This window comes from Macrobrachium nipponense, chromosome 7, assembly GCF_015104395.2.
Source record: "Macrobrachium nipponense isolate FS-2020 chromosome 7, ASM1510439v2, whole genome shotgun sequence".
In the NCBI taxonomy this organism is placed as follows: domain Eukaryota; kingdom Metazoa; phylum Arthropoda; class Malacostraca; order Decapoda; family Palaemonidae; genus Macrobrachium; species Macrobrachium nipponense.
Genome location: NC_061109.1, coordinates 52724111 through 52740197, shown reverse-complemented (window position 1 = coordinate 52740197; position 16087 = coordinate 52724111). Strand labels below are relative to the sequence as shown.

At 42.6% G+C, this 16087-nt stretch overlaps 1 protein-coding gene across 1 annotated transcript in view; it reads right to left on the bottom strand.

The window, feature by feature from the left end:
• The window catches only part of LOC135217381 (chromosome transmission fidelity protein 18 homolog), a gene marked incomplete at its 3' end in the record, with an annotated part of 54895 nt that extends 39817 nt beyond the window's left edge, over window positions 1-15078 (bottom strand). Inside the window, 3 exon segments of the mRNA XM_064253226.1 lie at window positions 4944-5069; window positions 8802-8927; window positions 14900-15078. Coding sequence (XP_064109296.1) covers window positions 4944-5069; window positions 8802-8927; window positions 14900-14978 — 331 coding nt within the window.
• Between the last annotated feature and the right edge of the window lie 1009 nt (window positions 15079-16087).

The window sequence follows — 16087 nt, the reverse complement described above, 5'->3', positions numbered from 1 at the left end:
TAAAGCAGTCCTCTGAATCGGAGAAACAGCTTTGGTAAGGAACGACCCAAACACCGATCTCTTCTTGATGACTCCAGATCCAAAAAGGGAAGCAACCTCACCCGAGCCGTCTTGTACTGCTTTATCCATACAGGATAGAATGCTGTGTAGAACATCTGGGCTGAAAAAGTCTGGGTCCTGGGTCTTCTTAGCCAGCACCCCAAGGGACCAGTCCAGGAAATTAAAGACTTCTAAGACGTGGAAAAGTCCCTTGAGGAGCTGGTCTAGTTCCGACATGCTCCAAGTCAATTTGGCGGACAATAAGGCGTGTCTCCTAGACAAATCCACCAGACTAGAGAAGTCTGACTCCGCTGATGAAGGGAGAGCCAGACCCAAGGCTTCTCCTGTCTCGTACCAGATGCCTCTCCTCCCCGAAAGCCTGGAGGGAGGCATGCAAAACACTGTCTTCCCCGCTTCTTTCTTTGTGTTCATCCACGAACCCAGAGATTGAAGAGCCTTCTTCATAGAAATCGCAGGCTTCATTTTCAAAGGGGAAGAGGACTTCGAGGCCTTTGTACTCGAGAATAGCGAACGAGGAGAAGGAGGAGCTGCGGGGCTAAGAGAATCCCCGAACTCCTGGAGTCACAGAGCAGCCAAGGTCTTATAATTAGAAAGACCTTCATTAACTGGAGCCTCGTCGTCTGACACATCTTCCAGATCCAGACCAGCAGGCGGGGAACGTTCACGTTTGGAGGATAAGTCCTCTGTAGATCTCCTTCTCTCTTGAGGAGAAAGGCTTCTAGCTGGAGAAGAGCTGACCGAAAGAGGAGCTCTAACCACTGAAGAATGAAGAACAGAAGCCTTCTCTTGCACGCCGTCTAAAGGGTTCTTTGAAATATCCTCAGGAACTGAAGGAGCTACAGTCGTCTTCTTCGAAGGTTCAGCGGAAGTCCGATGTTCAACGGAAGAAACACACTTGTCTGGCGACAAACACCTGGTTGGCGCCTGGCGCCTGACTGGCGTCTCGCTCCTGGCTGACGTTTCACTATCGGAAGACGACAAATTCCTGACAGGAGCCTCGCGCTTGTTGGAATGCGGAACACGTCTGGAGGAATGAGGGTGCTCGGCCATATCTTCATGTTCCTTGAAAGATCGAGGATCTGAAGAGGGGAACTTGGATCTCTTGATAGGAAGAGAAGAATCCTTCCTAAGAGGAGGATCCTTGGAGAACACCCCAACCAGAGAAGCGATCTGTTCCTGCATGTTCAGGAGAATTCTCATAGTCGTAACATCCCTGTCCTTGTCAGAAGGAGGGGAAGGAGATCTGTAGGGCGCAGGGGGCTCCCAGTCACCAGCGGGAGAGAGCAAGGCTCTCTTAGCTCTCTTCCTGTCCGATGGCGATTCTTCTGGGAAACGCTCCGGACTCGAATCAAGCGCAGGCGCTTTCCAGCTCCTCTTCAACGGGCGAGAATGATCGGTAGATCTCCACCCGCGCCTGGGCGACGATGTCTCAGAAGACGAGAAGCACTCGCGAAGAACGCTTTTGCAATAGCGATCTCTGGCAGTCTGAGGCGTTACAGATCCTGCCGAAGGGACGCCTGATCGGTGGGGATCCTCCACAACCTCCGTAAGGCTTTCGACATTCCTTCTCCTCTGGGCCTGGGAGCTTGGAAGAGGTCTAGACCTGGGAGCGTTGTGGAGCCAACCAGACGCCCCCTCCACTACACTGGGGACACTCACATCACTATCCACTGCACTGTTCACTGTATAATCACTTTGCTTACCTTCTAAAGCTGCCATCTTAAGCTCCATTCTCTTAAGGGCAGCTTTCAGATCTGCAAGTTCCGTTGCTGTATCTGCAGGTTCTGCAAAGGGGGAAGGGGCTGATACAGAAGTAGAAGGAGCAATTTCTACAAGAGGGGTAGAGGCTACCAAATCAGAAACTTGATCGTTAGATCTAGATCTACTTAAACTTTTGGAAGAAGCCTTCCTCACTCTATCTCTCTCTAACTTCTTCAAGTAAGAAGTCAGAGTCTTCCATCTTTCTGCACTCAAACTCTCGCATTCTTTACAAGTGTTATCAAAAGAACATTCATACTTCCTGCAACGCCTACATACAGTGTGAGGATCAACCGAAGCCTTCGGCATCCTCACGTTACAGCCCTCATTCACACACACTCTCAAAACAATTCCAGAGTCAGACATTTTAAAGCAAAATCCAAACCAAATCCAAGAAAACAGTCCACAATAGCGTATGCCAATACAACGATCCAAATACGTCACCAAATAAGCCAACAAGAAGATCAATTGCGAGGAAAAACGAAATTCAGTCAGAGGAACCAACAACGATGTTGATGGAACCGGCGACAGAGAAAATCTTATTAGAAAACGGGAATGGTTCCTAGTCCTGCCACCCAGCGGCAGGGCGGTAGATCACCTGACCTACCTGTAGTGTGTGCCGCGAAATTCTAATTTCTGTCGGAGACGACGGAGTCTATAGCTAAGTATATATCTGACAGGGAAGTTGAATGTACAAAAATACAAATTTCTTTTAAAATTTACTGTTTGCTCCTAAACAAATACAAACCTTTCTTCATTACATAGGAGACTTACCCAACGGTGGGTGGAAATCTGGGTACTCTCTGAACTGACTAATAGATTCACCCAACCTCAGAATGTTTTCTTCTTGGTCCACAACTATAAGCAAAACAAAGATGACTCCACACCTCTAGCCTGCTGCACATGTGGCATGTTGCAGCTGCTAAGAATTCTGGGCCATTAAGTTATGGTTTTCCAAAGCAATTGCTTAATCAAGCCCTACAAAACTAAGTATACCATGTCTGAGACAATAAAATAGTCAAACATGAAACTGATGGCCCATTTCCCTTGGTACACAGAAAAGCTTTTCGCTTGCCAGAGATAATGAATATTCTCCAGTCGTGAAGAGATAGGGACCCTACCGATCGGTGAAACCTCTTGATGTGCAGTTGGCATAGAAGGTAGTGCTATGGGGGAATCTCCCTTGGAGCCTCAGTAAGTAAAGCTAGGAGATCTGGGATCATTCTGCATGTGGCCTCAAGAGAGCCACTAGGGTCATCCTGAGGTTCTGAGAAATCATCACTCCGTTGATCACCTGACGGATTAGGCAAAAGGGAAGAATGGCGCAATTGTCCAGGTTATTCTAGGGGTGTTGCAGGGTGCCTTATGCCACAGCCTTGGGGTCTGGAACAGCTAAACAAAATATACTGTCGACCTTCCCCACAGATGGAAAAACCTTTCCAATACTTCCTGATATAGTGACCACTCTGTCCCCTAAACTTGACCCTGATGACTCAGCTTGTCTGCCACAGTGTTTCTCTCTCCTGGAATGTATTTGGCTGAAAGATCCACTGAGTAAGAAATTGCCCACTGGTGATACTGCATTGTCAATTCATGAAGCTGACATGACACTAGCCCCCCCCACCCCGTTTGTTGACATAAGCTACCACTGTAGTGTTGTTGGACATGAGAACCACTGAGTCCCCTGTCACCCTTTCTTGAAATTCTGAATTGCCAGGAAGGGTGTTTTCAGCTCCAGGATGTTAATGTGAAACGATCTGTCCTGATGATCTCACACTCCTGAATTTAGATCTTCCAAGTCTGCTTCCCAATCTTCGTGTGAGGCATCCAAGAACAGGAGAATCTCTGATGGGAGAGGGTGAAGGGGCACTCCTATGAACAGGTTCTTGTCTTCCAGCCACCATTCTAAGTCCTGTCTCACTTCTTTCAAGAGAGGAACTTTGAAGGGCACCATAACTAATTTAGTCTCCATTGGAGAGACTGAAGGCAGAGACGCCTGTGTGGAACAAGCTTCCTTAGGGAGGACAAGTAACCTAGAATGACCGGTTCCTTCTGTCTGGGCAGGAAGGACTAGATTGTGCTCCTGAACTTGTCAATGCATTGGTCTGATGGATATACCCAAGCAAAGTATCCTTTGGATGGGAGAGACATTTGACTTCTCCAAATTTATCATGATGCCTAAGCTGTGACAAAATTGGAAAAGATGGTCCTGTCTTGGATTAGCTTTTACTTGCCCGGACTAGCCAGTCGTCAAGGTATTTCAAGATGCATATCCTGTAAGAATGGGTCCAGGTTGAAATTGGGTGAGCATTCTTGTGTGAACACCTGTGAGGCAGTTGAAAGACCGAAGCAAAGTACCTGGAGGTGGAAGCAGAGGTGCTAGCAGACGACAACATTTTCTTGTCTAACTTATCCATAGCGAGTGCAAAGTACCAATCCAAAGTCAAAACTGGGAGGGAAGTTTCAAAATCCAGGAGAAAAGATATTAATAACAGGCCAAAGTCATAGTCTGATATCCAAATTCAAAAATTCTTTTAATGAGGGTCAGGCTAAATGACCAAAAGTTTGCCTGATGCGGGAACACATCCACACAGCACGGCGAACTGATAGCAATTGGGGATGTCAGCCTCAGTCAGCCGGTATTTGCAGCAGCGTTACCAACGGTACCTGAGGTAATTCATATGACAAGATTTCACCTGCAGCGTTGGTAGAGCTGACAGTTAATTACCCACTTTGTGGGCAAAATTATGGGGATATAGTTCAGACTGGTCAGTGACCAGGGCTAACTCAGGTGTTCAGGGAGTGTATTGCAATAACACTGCCCAGAAATAGATTTTTCCTACGTCAAAATCCCTTTTACTACCTGTACACACTTGGGCCTAACAAAAATTAAAAGACCAACTAATCAAACCCAAAAAGTTGATGCATAATCCACCTACTGTAGAAAAAAATCTTGAAACACATGAATCACCAAGCCAAGTATATAACTAAAACAATCTAAAAATACAGTTGTAAACACTATATTCCAAATCACCTCCCATCATATCACATAATATCACAAAGCTTTTATAGGAAGCTATTAATGCTTAACACTAGATTAATACATATCTGAGGGTGTTACATACTATTTCCTTGGAAATCTTCATTTATGAATTGTGCTACATCGTCTTCAAATTCATCCATAATGGGTCTTTTGGGCCTTTGAGAACGGGAAACTGAATCCTCATCAATTCCGGATGTTCCAACAACTCCTGTAATGAAGAAATTACACAATAACATGAAAACAAGCAAATAAAACTTTCCATGAATAGAATAAATTAACAAAAACTTTAATTCTACTGATAATTTCAGTATGAAAACTATAAGAAAGGAGCATCATGTTTTATCAATACAAACTACACACCTCTTTTCCTTAGCACAAGGGCCAATGAAACAGCAAACCAAATACGGTAGCAATGTTTTCACACCCAGGCCCAAAATCACAAATAAATACAGGCAGTCCCTGGGTTACGACAGAGGTTCCATTCTTGAGACGTGTCGTAAGCCGGAACATTGTAAAAAATCCTAAGAAAACCTTACTTTTAATGTTTTGGGTGCATTGAAAACTATGTAAAATGCATTCTTATCACATTTTTCATTAAAAAAACCCTTCAAATATTGATTATTTTGCATTTTTGGTGTCATATTTCATCTGCCCGATGAGTGTTGTAGGCGTCGTAACCCTGGAAATAATGTCTGATGAATATAATTGAGAAGCGCCTTAACCTTGGAACGTCGTAACCCGAACCCGACGTAACCCGGGGACTGCCTGTAATGTTTTCACACCCTGGCCCAAAATCACAACTAAATAAATGGAAATGGAAATGAGATATGGGTTAAACCCTGAAAGAATTGACGGACTTGGCCTTTACAATTGAAATAAGCTAAGGGTCAAGAAAAGCAAAAAGAATGACAAGTCTCTGACATGCACTCCTCGATTAGTAGTTTCTGCAGTCATAAAGAGAAAGAGTGAACTAACAGGTATTACAAAGCTGCCATATAGGAAGAGGAACTCTCCCTAAACTAAAAGAGGCAGAGGCGCAGACACGTCATCACTCAACAGTGGCCAAAAGCAAATTGGAATGTTTATGTCCAGTCAGGATGGGACTCCCAACTACTGGACAGTAGATAACTGCTTATCTACCTTGTTTGATAGTTCAACAGCCTTTTTCCAGTCTTTGCTGAAAATAATTCCTAATGTAAAGGACCGAGGGTTTGTATACTGTATAGGAACATGGGATTTTGTTTAATCTTGAAACAACCTAGAAAACAATCGGTAAATTTTTATCAAGTTATCCTATAGATCAATATAGCCTGTTTTCTCTGACGCATCCCAAAGAGAGAATGGGATATTCTAATGTTGAACGATTATTTTTCATTAAATTTTTCATGTTCATTTTTCATGCTTCTTTTTTAACAATTTGTTATTCACGGCACCAAAAATGGGATGAACAAAGTTATCCATGAACCAATCTAAGATTTCTTTTAGCAATAACCTACTGATCAGAGAGAAGCTATGTGGAAGCGAACGAACTGATCAACGGTAGACTAGGCTCTACGAGCCGGGACCTAGGCTAAGCCAGACGCTAACTAACCTCACAGTGACAAAACATATAAATATATATAAAAATGAAAGAAAGAAGGTAAAAAAGCAGGAGAAAAAATCCAGGAGTGTGCGACTAGCCCGAAGGCGAGTCTACCACTCAAAAGCTAGTCAGGGGCCGATACTAAGAACCTGGACTAGGGTCTGGATAGAAAAAGCCTACATAAGGTGAAATACATACATGTATGACAACCTGAGTAGACCTAACGACGCGGATAATCAAAATAGAGCGTAAATAATAAGGGATGTTCAGGTATGGGAGACCAAGAACGAACCCAACATGCGGCAGGACCATGCTGCCATGCTTCCAGCCCCCGAGAACGTATTTGTACCTAAAAAACGGCAAATACTGTCTCGGGGAGGAAAAAACGGAAAAAAAACTCGCTAACCCGTAAATACTGAGTACTTAACTTAGCTGCTGCAATAGCTGCACGCTCCATTATCGAAATCCGAAGAAAGGGCACAAAAATCACAGAGAGAAAAATAACACTGTGACTCGTGTGAGCTAACTGAAAAGGATGGCCACCAGAGGCGCAGCAGTCGCGAGCGTGGGATGGAGTAGTAGTAGTACGAGCTGCTCTCTCTGTGGGACGGCTCCCCTCTTGGAGGGTTTTGTAGTGGAGATTTCTATTGGCATTTGGCTCGTGGTAGTGGTCTCACTCGCCTAGGTGTTCATACCGACACCCTCCTAGAGGGTGAGCGAGTCCAGTTATACTGACCTTTTTTCTTTATTTTATTTATTCTCTGGTATGTGTTAGTACATTTACCCTAGAAATAATAGATTAAAGGATATTTCGCTGGCGACACGAGCCAATCGCCCAGAAATAGATTTTTCCTTACGTCAAAATCCTTTATTTACACATAAAACAGTCCAAAATAGTGTATACCTCAAACTTGATCCAAGGGTTTGTATATCATGTAGGAACCACTATGTTTACTTACAAATAAAACATTTCAGCAAAGTGAATAACTTGATCCTATCCTGAATTATTCATACAGAAGTTTTTTACTCATACAGAAGTTTTTTACAAGTCTTTTTCACAATTTGTGGTTCAGTGTCATACAAGCAATGAATAAATTTGTCAAAAAAAACTATCTAAAATTTTTTCTTTACCATTATCGCCTCAGGAAATGTTTATTTAGACATAAAACAGTTGAAAACTGTTAACTAAATTTCCATAATTCCTTGAAATTCGGCAGTCAGTGCACCCCTTAAATGCTACCAGAAAGTGTCCAAGTATCACTCGTACCAAGCCAATCCGTTACTGAAAAATTAAATGAGGAAGAAACATACGGAGACTCCTCTTCTTACCTAAGTGATCCTAACTGAGAACAAATTCTGGTGCTTGAACTGGCGCTGTGAATGCCAAACTTGGTTCTGCTTGGCACCGCTAACATTGTAACTAGAGTTGCAGACTCCAGATAGAGCAGAGAAAGGAGCCAACGGGCACAGATCCGCACCACTTTCTGACATGTCACAGTTCCCTGTTACTCAAAGCCATGAGGGAGTAAGACAGGATGTGACAAGCACAAGACAAGGAAAAAGTGGGGGCACTGACCATTCCTCCGACCTGGGGAAAAACCCAGACTAAAGACTCTCGGGAGGGTAGCGCAGAAAATAAAAATTAATAATAATAATCATCCTGAGAAATACACCAAGTGAACATATAATGATTCCATCCTATCTGATCTAATGCCCTGAATTGACAAGAAGCTCAGCTGGAGTAACAGGTTGGAGAAGCAGCAGAGGAAATAACCAATTACTAAATGGGGAGGCAGACAAGACATGCATCCCTTTAACTCAAGTCTTACAAGACATATCCTTTATAGTTGCTTCTACAACTTAACAAGCACTCTCTGTTAGTGATCAATTTCCGTATTTAGTTAAACTATGATTTGCACAGTTACCCAATCATGACCCTTCCTCAGCAAAAAACGGATCATGTAGGTCAATAAAGTTGGAATACAGTAACGCCTCTTGCAGCAACTCTAACTTTACAGTTCTTACCAAACAAATATTCAAAATAAAAGAATGTCCAAAAACAAACCACCAGAAAACTGAGTACATTTAACAATCTGCTGACCTAGAAAAACCAACAAGAGAAGTAGACTGACTGGCTACGAGTATTTATACTTATCAGTTTCCTGGTGGTGAGTGGGGGAAGTAGATGAAAAGAAGACAGATATTCATAGAAAAGCAAGTGTTCTTGTTTTTAATCTATGAACTAAACCTCTGGCATGGAAGCAAAAGCTATATAATGGAGAGGTAAGGTTTATTTCTAAAATTTACTTTTAGTTGATGAAAGGAATATTAATAACAAAGTTTAAAATCCACACTGACCTACTGCTGAAGAATTATCATCTTTGCTGGCCAATGTAGAAGGAACAGGACTAGTGAATTTTAGACTTCTTTTGATGCTTGGTGGGATTGTTGCAGCCTCTGTTTCAGCTGCTTCTATATCAAAATCTGAAATAAAAAAAATGAAATTTTCATTATAAAATTATTTGGATATACTATACTTACCTACTGCTAAAGTTAGCTTATATCTTCATGCTGTTAGGTTGTGATTGGTAACCAAAATAAAATAACAATTTGTTGAAAATTGTATTTTTTCCTAACTATACAAACCTGAGGTCCCCTTTGTGAACAATAGGAATGTACTTAGCGGCAGCTGAACAGTCATAAGCTTCGAAAAAGGGGGTTCAGTAGTTAACTACTTGTCCAGCAGTTGGCAGTCATCCCCAACTGCGAGAGAGGTTCACTTGCTTTAGGATCAGAAACGCAGAGTGAGGGGTGGCACGAGGTGGGGCTATATGTAAAGGACCTCAGGGTTTTTGTAGTTAGTAAAATACAATTTTTCTACAAATTGTTATTTGTTCCGATACATACACAAACCCTCGGTCCTTTAACAATAGGAAGACTCACTTATTGGTGGGTGGGAATCTGAGTCTTATGAACAGACTGTGTTCGTCGATCCTAGCCTCTGCCCAGCTGATCGGGGTGTGCACCGCAAGATCAGTGGTCAGACTTCGAACCAAATTCATAAGGGGCAGGCAAGGGTACCTCTTATAAATAGCAAAAACACAAGAACTAGCTCCTACTTCAAGAGCCAAAATGTCATGGGGTTTGTCTCTTGTTGGCTTCCATTCCCCCCCCCCTTCCCCCCTTGTTGGGGGAGTGGTAGATAATTACTCCTATCCCTACTGAAAGGGATTAGGATGGAGTCTCAGTCGTGTAGCTTATCTGCATCTTCTTCCTGTTCAGCGTAGTGACGACCGCGGCCCTCTGCCCACAGGTAGAGAAGGAAGAACGAAGGAGGAAGAGAAGCCAGTCACACTCCTCTTTCGCTCGTCCGGTTTACAACCGAGTAAAAAAACCTGGAGTTTTTTTCTGTTTGTGCTGGTTGGCGAACAGATTCTACTACTGGACCGCCCCCCACAGGGTTTGAAGAGCCTTTCCGCCACGTCTGGGTGAAGGGACCACTCAGTTCCTATCACCTGATCCCGACAGCTGAGCTTGTCGGCTACCACATTCCTCTTGCCTGGAATGTAGCGGGCTGACAGCTCTCCTGAGTGTGCCTTGGCCCACTTGTGCACCTGCAACGTCAACTGATGCAACAGGAGGGACGCTAGGCCCCCCTGTTTGTTGACATACGCCACAACCGTGGTGTTGTCGCTCATCAACACCACTGAGTATCCCACCAGACGATCTTGGAACTCTTGGAGAGCGAGGAACGCTGCCTTGAGCTCCAGGACGTTGATGTGAAGGTGCCTGTCGTGATGGTTCCACACACCCGCAGCCAGCAACTCCTCCAGGTGTGCGCCCCATCCCTCGGTCGATGCGTCTGAGAACAGCTAGGTCCTGCCTCACCTCCTCCGTGACAGACATGGGGAAGAAAGGTGGGTCTCTTGCCTGTGACCAACACTCCTTTAGTCTCCACTGAAGAGACCGCAGGTGAAGACGCCCGTGAGGGACTAGCTTCTCGAGAGACGACAGGTGACCGATCACGACCTGCTACTGCTGAGCTGGATGCTCCTGTAGGGACAGGAACCGTTCCTCTGCCAACCGTCTGCTGCCTCCCTGAACCTGCTGATCTGCGAATCTGCGGGGAAGTCTCGCCCTGCTACCGTGTCGATCAGCATACCCAGTACTTCATCCTCTGCTTGGGCTCAAGATCTGACTTCTTGAAATTCACTAGGATCTCCAGATCGCAGCAGAATTCGAGGAGTCGATCTCTGTCCTGTAGCAACTGTGAGCGGGAGCTCACCAGGGCTACCCAATCGTCGAGATACCTCAGAAGACGTATCCCGACCGAGTGGGCCCAAGCGGACACCAGCGTGAACACCTGTGGGGCGGTTGAGAGACTGAAGCAAAGTGCCCTGAATTGGTACACCGTCCCGTTGAGGATGAAGCGGAGGTAGGGGGAAACATCAGTACAGGCCAACCCTCATCACGTAGACGGGTCTTATTCACTCGATATTTAATTGGTGAAACATGAATACAATTGCAACTCTAAGCATACCATTTAAAAGACTGAAAGTTTCGTCAAACATATTGTGATATATGGAAAGCCCCATACGAACTAAAATAAGCATGTGAGCTCTTCGTAAAATATGTTTTCAAGGCAGTTTTGAAATCCAATATGGCGGCTACGTTTCATGACGGTTCTCATCAGTGACGGACACCATCTTTCCCCCAGCCTTCCCAGCACTCATTTGAACAATGTTAGCGTATGTATGTAACGTTTATTGATCTTACTCAAGATTGCAGTTGTAATCAGCACAATAAAACAACATTTTGTTGCCTATATTAGTGAAAGTATGAAACTTGTTATTCCCGGGGTTATGGTTGGAACTGAATTCATTCTTACCTTGTAATCGGCGGTTTTTATCCTTACTGCCATCACAACTGAAACTCCACAGTGCTTATTTGATTGTTATTATACACATTTGGTCTCAGTTCACTCCACATTGCACTTTAAACCCGTTGCTGTTCCTGGTTTCTAAGCGCGCGCGCCATAAACACAATTACAAACAGCAGACGACGACAGACCGACGAAACTGCAAAGTTTTGATATTCCCTAAACTGTTTACTTTACTCTGTTATTTTAGTTTTAAATTTACATTGTTATTTAAAAATTTTGATTTAATTCATGGTATATTATCCCTTTTTTTGCAACCAAATTACCCCGAAAAATTACAGATATTTCTAACGTAGATAAAATCAAATGTTTCTAACGTTTTCGTACATCTGGCTGCCGCCGAAAACCATAGAGGAACGAATACGGAAAAGTGCATAGAGGAACGACTACGTTTTTTTTTTTTTTTGCTTTTTTGTTTTTGCTAGCACTTTTCATTGATTTCAGTCTTTATTAGTATTTTGAATTTCTTAAATAATCGTATGCCAGAAATAAATGTAACCTTTAATGTTTGCATGCTTTAATGTTTGCATGCTAATGAATGGCAAAATCATCGTTGCCACATTAGTGAGGCTCACACATACGCCGTTCCATCATTATTATAAAACTGTTTTCCATGAATTCTAGTTGTCATAGTAATGCAATAATGATAAAATTGCTTTAATATTTATGTATATATACTTCCAATACATAGCCTAATTTCACCAATTTCAACGTTTTGTTTATAGTCTTATACCCAGTGGAGGGTAAGCACATACCGATTGGCCACAGTGAATGTCCCTTCCTATTCCGTCCTCTCTCTCTCTCTCTCTCTCTCTCTCTCTCTCTCTCTCTCTCTCTCTCTCATCTCTCTCTCTCTCTCTCTCATTTTTTAAATTTTACATACCTATGTCCTGCTTAACTATTTTGCGATCACTAGTAAGATGCCACCTACATTCATCATTAACGACTGTAATTAAAAACTTTGAAAGTTATTTAATTAATGCTATACAAGTATGAAAATATGATTTTCTTGTTCATTTTTTCGAATTACGATAAAAGAAACAGAGAGAGAGAGAGAGAGAGAGAGAGAGAGAGAGAGAGAGAGAGAGAGAGAGAGAGAGAGAGAGAGAGAGAGAGAGAGTTGAGTGGATCAGTGTATATATATCGGTCAATGGGCAGGTAACAACCGAGTGAATCGTTAGATATATCCACCAATGTAAACTACTATTATTATAGATAGATGGAAAAATCATAGAAATAAGTTTAAACTGCAACAACTTTCAGAGAGAGAGAAGGGAAGGTGAAGGAAGGAAGAAGGACAGGGGTGGCGGTGGAGGTGGGGTGAGAGGGTAGGTGGAGCTGTTTACTGGTGTGTTTTCCTATCCATTTCTGGATAATGGAGTTTTGGTCTATTAGTACAAGGACCAAGTGTAGTTATTCTTTACGATTAGTGATTCACGATACCCTTATAAATTACGGCACTGGGGGTAATGCACTAAAGAAAAATCTCGCTCTGTTACGAGTGTTCGTTACAGAAATAGGTATTGCCCAAAAACGTGCTTGCACTGTCTCTGAAAACCCATAGTAGACATGCTGCTTAGTTGTCAATCAAGTTTTTATAACCAAGTATTTTTACAAGCTAGCTATTGAATAAATTTGTATTTTTCTCAGTCAAACATATGCCCCTCATGCTAACTTTCCTCTTTTAACGACTTTCTGGTCATTGCAAATTCGGCCCCATAATTTTCTTATGGTGCGAAAACACAGACTAAGAGGCCCATGGACCCCCCCCGAAAACGAATTGCCGTTCACAACTGTACGGCGATAATCCAGCAGTAAAACATCTTCATATATCCAAAAAGTAAATAATAAAGATATATATGCGCATTACGATTTATAACAATTACATGTATAGCTGATAACAATCTGCACGAATAACTGGTAAACTGTTTCTGCAATGACAGTTGAGTATACAATTATTTACAATAGGTAGGGGAACGAAAGTCAAGATGTCGTGACGTCATAATACAGAACTTGAAAGAACGTTCTAATTCAGAAAAAAATAATTACTTAAATTTGAGTCAGAGTCGAGTTACTTTTTCAATAACGAATATTTTCAAATTAATCATCATAAATATGTAAAATATTGATGTTTTACTACTTATTTAAAAATTAGCCAAGAGCACGCTTCTCGTCATCTTCTACCCCAACAGCTGTTTACGCCTGGCTTGTTGTTGATGAGAAATCGTGTTTCGATTGTTGTGATAAAAGTGCTCCAGCGTCTGTGGGTACAAGTGGTGTGCGGATTTATCACAGGAAATGGTTAGTTTATTGACACAAGCTACTCCGTAAACATCAAGATGGCGTCAATCTTCTAAATACCTCGAGTTGTAAGTAAAAATGTTGAACGCGTTTTGGTGAGATTGCACTACGTTTGAGACCGTTTTCAGTACCCTCTGTTTTAAATCTTAAAATTTGGCCTTAATTTCTAACTTTGGGGAAAATACTTACTTCGAAAGGAGAGTAGAGGTCTTTAGCTCCGTTTCTCACCAACAACAAGTCGCGACTGATGCCCATCTCGGGTGTCAGGACGCGTTATAATGTACTTTTTCGGAGGGTGGCTTGCATTGATGGTAGCTGGCCTGCGTGGCTTGCTGTGATGATCTACCCTACTTCCTGGAGGATTGATGGATGGGTATCTGGAAATACGCATCCTTCAGATCCACAGAAAGCATGAAGTCATTCTCCCTGATGGAATCAAGCACTGACTGTGCTGTTTCCATCGTGAACCGAGTCTGGCGAACGAACCGGTTCAAGGGAGAGAGATCTATCACCGGGCACCAGCCCCCCAAGGACTTCTCCACCAGGAAAAGTAGACTGTAGAAGCCCAGCGACTGATCCCATATGATCTCCACAGCTCCTTTGCTCAGCATGGCCACTCTGTACCCTACGGTTTTTTACCCTATTTGACCCATCTCTTTAAAAATCTACCAGTAGGGGTAGCCACATGTAGCCCTGGGATGGGGTACCTTAGTTAAACTATCGCACTAGCCTAGAGGCCACAGTCCGGGAGTAGTACTACGTAGGTATAGGTAGCTACTAGGCTAGGTACCTAGCCTAGCTACCTAGTACTAGGTAGGTATATTCTGTTTTTTTTTTCATCTGTCCATCCGCCTGTGGTGTTTTTGTTTGGTAACACTGCGTCCCGGGCTTTAGATAGTTACGCTATGTGTAAGTTTTAGGTAAATAGGCTAAAAGGATATCTGGGTGTACATTTGCAACTGACAAGTGTTTTAATAATTTACTGTATGCGAATTAGGTACTAGTACACCGTTAATATTCGAAATAGGATATCATTACCTATACCTAATCGTTGAATGTAAGCTGAATGTAACTGTCTAAATCCCGGGACGCAGTGTTACCATACAAAAGCACCACAGGCGGATGGACGGATTGGAAAAAAACAGAGTATACCTAGGTAGGTAAATGGAGGAATAGGTAGGTATTAGGGCTAGGTAGCTAGGGCGCGGGAACTTACCTTCCATCTCTCTCATGGCCTCCAGTTCCTCTTGATGCATCATCTCAAACATGTCATCTGGATCAGGGTACTCGTCCATCTTGAAATGCAGTTGAAATAAAAGTCGAAAAACAAAAACTCCTCAATTCCTTTCGCGTCACCCACTCTCACCAACGACCATCAACAAAATCAGCTGATAATTGCCATTGATGCTTGGCGCCAAATTGGGGAGCGTACTTCCGTCAACTTATTGTCCTTTTCAACGGCACCTCAAATTTCAGTGATACGTTCAATTCTGTATGTTTTTTTTCATGCATGAGACAGTGATTTTTCATCTCTGTTTCTGTAAATCTGAATCATATCTATTACGGTTTGCAGAACGATATTAAAAATTGACATTAAATGTAGCACAAAAGATCTCCGATTATTGTAGGCTACTGTGTATTGGTTAACTTGAGTTCTTGGATTCTGGAGATCAGGATCTATAATGCATTTCAACAAATTTACCGTATTTATGTTCTTACAAAAACTTATATTTCTGGATCAATTCTTATATGAAGTTCCTTCTTTTAATACAATCACACTTAAGGCGATTCTTACCAAATTTGTCAAAGAACGCCATGCTTGAGTCCTGCACTGGCGTCTCTTCTTTCAGTTTTGCAATGGGCTTCATATCATAGTAACCATAAGTTATATTAATTCAGATTATATGAATAAATCGGCTTGTGTAGCTTATTTCCTAGCTGCGTCAGAAACAAAGATGAGATGATTCCTCTCAGAACTAAAGGTACATCTTGATTTTACTGACAGTTCATTTGCCATTCAATTGCATAACCCGTTTACCATCAAATGGCACAGCATTTGTGCCAAACAATGGCACAGCACCTTTACCTTGTACGGAACAGGTCTTTCTCAAATCATTAGAAAAGAACCTTCGACACTATGGCAAAACCACTTTGATATCCCCTTTAATGGCACAATGCCTCTGACACCCAATGGTAAACCACCTTTGACACCATACGGCAAGGCCACTTTGCACCCAGTATATCACCTTTGACACTAAGTGGCAAAGCAAATTTGCAATTTAATGGCAATGAACCTTTTACATCCAATGGATAATCATGGATAACCAAAGAAACAGACACTTTGCCAAACAATGATACAGAACATTTGATACCCAATAGCACAGTAACTTTCCTGTCCAATGAT